This window comes from Rhagoletis pomonella, unplaced genomic scaffold (genome assembly GCF_013731165.1).
Source record: "Rhagoletis pomonella isolate Grant_MI unplaced genomic scaffold, Rhpom_1.0 Rhpom_scaffold_00001, whole genome shotgun sequence".
In the NCBI taxonomy this organism is placed as follows: Eukaryota; Metazoa; Arthropoda; class Insecta; order Diptera; family Tephritidae; genus Rhagoletis; species Rhagoletis pomonella.
In genome coordinates, this window is record NW_023458555.1 from 18,154,582 (window position 1) to 18,159,804 (window position 5,223).

The window sequence follows — 5,223 nt, forward strand, 5'->3', positions numbered from 1 at the left end:
CATAATTCCCTAAGTGAAATTCTGTGCTCAAAATTTTAATACCTGCCTTTCATTTTGCACACTTAGGAATCACCCATACATCGCGCGCTCTTCTGGGTCGCTATATCTGTGTTGCAATTGGACGAGGTCACACTGTATGGCGCCGGTCTTGCGTTGCTCGAACAAAATCTGCATACACTAAAGTCGCAAGGCTGCTTCGAGCATGAGAGCATTGCTGATGTTATGATGAATACGCGCGAGAAACTCGAGTGGCATTTCAAGCAGTTGGATCATGCGGTGGGCCTATCGTTCCGCAGCAATTTTCATTTCGCACTTGTTGGCCATTTGCTAAAAGTATTTGAAATGTGTTTTTGATTTTTTGCAACCTTCCTTAACACTAATTTTTGCACAGGGTTTTCGTCATCCCACACCCACAACTGTCTCACGTACATCGCGCGTGCTCACCATGCTGCTGGGCATTGTCGCCAAACCGTTGCGTCGTGACAAGTTCGAAGTCACACCGGATAGCGTTGCCTATTTGACGGCGTTGGTCGCCGTTTCGGAAGAAGTACGCTCGCGCTGTCACGTTAAGCATGCCATACCGCGTTGGCCCGCCGATTTGAGCATAATGGAAAATGGCGAAACGGCTTTGAATGGCAACCAGAATGTAAATTGCTTGTGCTGGCCTTCTTTCATAAATATTTATTGATTATTATTATTTTTTTAAATATAATTCATATAGACTCTCGGCATGCCGCTTTCGCGTCGCCAAAAGTCGTGGGACATTCTTGATCAGTCTGCTTTGCAATTTGCTCGTCATCACAAAGGCCCTACACATCAGGTGAGTTTCTTCGGTGCATGCGCATGTTGTATGAAAATCAGCTATCGGTATAATATTGATTTAATATGTAACCGAAGTACTGTTATTAACATCCTAATTTATTACCAGCAGTTATTTGGATACTGTACTCGCATATTTCAGTAATTTACCATTTCATATGCAGGATGAACGCCATTAAAAGAAACGATTATGCCTTATTTTGTTTTTTGATTTTACTTAAAATATTTAGATTTTGAGAATAATTTTTGTGTGACGTCACACTGGCTTTCTGCAAGTTGCATAAGTGTGACATCATACAAACAGCGATTCTATCAAATTCACTGAGGGCTGAATAGCGGTAAGAAATGAGCGTCAACTTTGTTCTCTACTTCATGAGGCAGCACAATAGAATAATGCATCAATACATGAAAGAAGATAGAGAGGGCGGAGGGAGATGGGGGAGATATAGTGCAGAAATGGCGAATAGGGAGAGATATTTTGGATGGAGGAGAGAGGGGAACTAAAGAGAGGAGAGAGTGGAAGAAAAGAGAACAGAGAGTGGATGATAGAGAGAAGAAAGTGGAGGATAGAGAGGGGAGGAGAGAGAAGAGAGATAAATTAAAATAAAGGTGAACGAAATGAGATAAGCGTGTGGAGAAGTAAGCATTGAGGGAGGAGAAGGAGGGAGAGGATAAGAGATAAAATAGAGAAGTGAGAAAGAAGAAGAACGAGGAGGAGAGAAGAAATGAAATAGGCATAGTAAGGAAAAGATAACTAAAGGAACAAAGCAGGAGAGCAAAGACAAGAGAGGAGATGAGAGAGGAAGAGTAGAAAATCGAAGAGGAGAGAGGAAAAAGTTCGAGGAGGACATTTGGAAAGATAGGGTAGTAGTGAAGAAGAACCCAAATAGGAGGGATTCTAGGAGGAAAAAGGGATTATGGAAAATATATCAGGAGAAATATGCAATAAATGGGACAACAGTGCTTAAAACTAAAGTATTCTAATGCAAACGGGGAAGAATTCAAGCATCCGTGATATTAAGCATCCATTTTAAAGTTACATTTAGAGTAAAACTCTGATCGATCGAAAAGTTCTCACATATACCAAAAACTGGTCCTTAGTGTTGCTAAGTGCTCATTTACACACGGCGATTTTTGTTGCCGCAACTCGACGTTTGTAGGAGAGAGCGCGACGAGGAAAGGAGAGGGGCACCGAGTTGCTCGTGCTCGGGCAACACGCTTTGTGCTCTCGTTCGTCTGTGTAAATTGAACCGCTGTTCACAGCTGACAACAACAATTGCATACACACAAATCGCCGTGTGTAAATGAAACGAGCAACACCAAAAGGGAATGTGAAAAATCGCGGCGACAAAAGTTTTCGTGTATAAACGCAGTCTAAGGGTGTAATCTTACAGACAGATCTTAATCGTAATCCAAATTTTGGCGAGCTCTACAAAATTGCTAGTCCTTTGGTCCGCAATATACTTTAGTGAGGAGTAAAATGCATATATAAGTGTTAGTGTTGAGCAGATAAAGCCAAAAGTATATAAACTTTGCACTTTCGTTGTGAAACAATAAATGTGAAAGCCTAAAAAAGCCTTCATAGGGAGGATACATTTGACCGTCAAGGTTCTATACCAGAGTCCAGCAATGAGAGAGAAAGCATGCGCAGAGCTTTCATAAAGTGTTTTTGTTTTCTATTTTATAGAGGAGACCAGAATTAAAACACTTCCTGACCTACGGTCCCATGGGAAAAGCTTTTTTTGTACGAACGCTCAGAGAGTCCAAGCTCTGTTCATCATTTCTTTATGCTACCGACGACCAAAGAGAACTTTTACTCCCTGCATACCTGAATAAAATCTATAGAGAGCTTTAAAAAGTCTTCCGCGTATTATGTTTTATCCGTTATTGCTCTATACCAGTGTTGACCAGAGTTAGTTTTTATTTTTTCTGCATATCAGTGGCGGTCAGAGAGAGCTTTTACTACGTGCACGCTCATATAAAATCTACGGAAAGCTTTTCGCGGGGTTTCAGTTTTGTTTATTACTGGTGTATATAAAGCGGTGATGGGCATCGCCCTGCCCGCAGACAAAGCTCTTAAGCTTTCCATAAATTTTGTAAAGGTACGTGTATAGTAAAAGCTCTCTATGCCCATCGCTGATATAAGTTAAAAGCCGATCCCGCGGGAAAATATTTTTATAGCTTTCTATATATTTAGTATGAACCCGCATAGAGTAAAAGCTCTATCTGATCGTTGTTGATATAAATTATACAAAGGCTTGAAAAATCTTGCTTCGAGGGAATATGTAAATATGTAGTGGCCGATTAGGCTATACACCTTTTTGTAATGATATTTTTGAAAACATAATGCTGGATTTCCACTAGGCATTACTTAAATGGCAAAAAAGACAAATGACAAAGTTGGGCATTAAAAAATAGTGTTGTCTTTACGTTAAAAAAATAGTCATTAAGTTCATTTCTAGATGACATTTTATAGATGCCTCCAATTTTTTCTCATTTCAATGCCTAGTGGAAGCTCGGCACAACTTTGCGCTCAGGGGGAATTAAAAATTAATTATATATATGTATGTATGTACAGCGACTCAAACAAGTGTTCACATACTGTTTGTTTTTTAATATTCTAAATGTTTTTCAAGCTAAAATTGTTTTGTTCTTTTTTTAATATTGTTCAAGCTTTAACCAAAATTATATACACAAATCAATGTGGTTGTTTCAAACTTTATATCAAATTTAGCAAAAATCAAAAATATGTCGAACTGTTTTGTCTGAATTTTTGGGTGTGCAGCCTTATAAAGTCTCATAAAGTTGGTTTTTATTTTTTTTTTTGTTGGCGGCTTTTGTGTTTTTTATATAAAGAGTGAAGTTAAAAAAAAAACGGGCATTATTAACCGACTTCACAAAAAGGAGAAAGGTTATCAATTCGTCGGAATTTTTTTTATGTATCTTACCGCATAACTTTGGACCAAGTCAACCGATTTCTAAAATTCTTTTTTGAAGGAAAGGTGTTACCTCACAGGTATAAATTTGGTTTAAATCCGATCATCGGGCCATGAAGAAATTAACGATAGTCTTAAATTTTTATATGAGAATTGAAGTTGGTTTTGTTTTTTGTTTAAAAATTACTTGTTGTTTTTTTTTTTAATTTTTCTGCGAACGGGTTTACGCAAATTATATCAAAGGAAATTTATGTTTGTATAAAAATGTGCAAACAAGTTATTTAAAATCGTTGCGATTTTTTAGCCGCTTAACGCTTGCATTTTATTCTACGAAAACTGTATGTGCTATAAAACTACATACTCCAAAGGGCTCTGAAGGAAGACTCACATTAAAAAACTCGAAATTTAGATGCATTTTTTTTTTTTAGTTTTTCAAGGTTTTGTTAAAGTTTAAGTGTGATTTATTTTTAAAAGAAATAAAGTTCTCTTGCGAAATATTGTGAATACTTAAAAAAGATTAACATCTGAACACAAATTTGAGCCACTGTATGTATGTATGGAGAGATTTTTTCATATAGAAACGAAAATTTAGTTTGGGTTTTGAATTAGGAGCTTGTACGCATTTTTCGAAAATTTATTTAATCTTATATTTAAAATAACTTAAAAAAAAAATTTGTTAAAAATTATCGTTTTTTTTCACAAAAAAACTCAGTTTCATGTATTATTCGAGAGTATATTTTCGAATACAAGCGCGTTCATCCTGCACTATTATTTATTATGCTTAGTGTTATTATAATATGAATTTTTGATAAAAAAAATGTATTCAAAGTATTTTTGTTAAAATCGTCAAAAAATCAATTATATTTTTTATTATAATTTCGTTCATCCTGCAGACAACTTTTATTCATTATGCGTAGTGTTATTGTAATTTGAATTCTTGATTGAATCCAATCATATATCTATAACGTTAAGTAATTGATTTAAATCTCTATTTTCTCTATTTTTATGTTCATTACTTGAAATTAACATATTAAAATAAAAAATTAATTGATATCATTGCCTGCCTGCTGGTTGATTGGTGCTTGCATTTCATAAACGTAATAATACTCGTGTACTGAAAACAACAACTCGTATATCGTATATACATATATGTTCTACGTGCTGCAACTCGTTATTTAAATACATAAACGTATGTTATATTATTATTTAATTTAAACTAATTGACAAAAACAACAACCCATACCCAATAAAATACGCTAAAATTAATGGTCTTACAATCCTACTTGGAATACCAAATAATTATATTAAATATTTAAATTTTTGTTTTTATTTTCGTTCAACTATCACCAAAAACAACAACCACAATCAACCTGTATCACCGTTAATTAAATCAACGTTAAATTTATTATAATAAAAACAAAAAAAAAAACATACCTACCATAAACTGCATGCGACTGTCCCTCTGACT

General features: G+C 35.3%; 1 protein-coding gene across 1 annotated transcript in view; it reads left to right on the forward strand.

Annotated features, from left to right (window-relative positions):
- The window catches only part of LOC118740291 (neurofibromin), a gene marked incomplete at its 3' end in the record, with an annotated part of 14,588 nt that extends 13,768 nt beyond the window's left edge, over positions 1–820 (forward strand). Inside the window, 3 exon segments of the mRNA XM_036471757.1 lie at positions 67–333; positions 392–646; positions 722–820. Of these exon segments, the coding sequence (XP_036327650.1) occupies positions 67–333; positions 392–646; positions 722–820 (621 nt within the window).
- Positions 821–5,223: the final 4,403 nt, after the last annotated feature.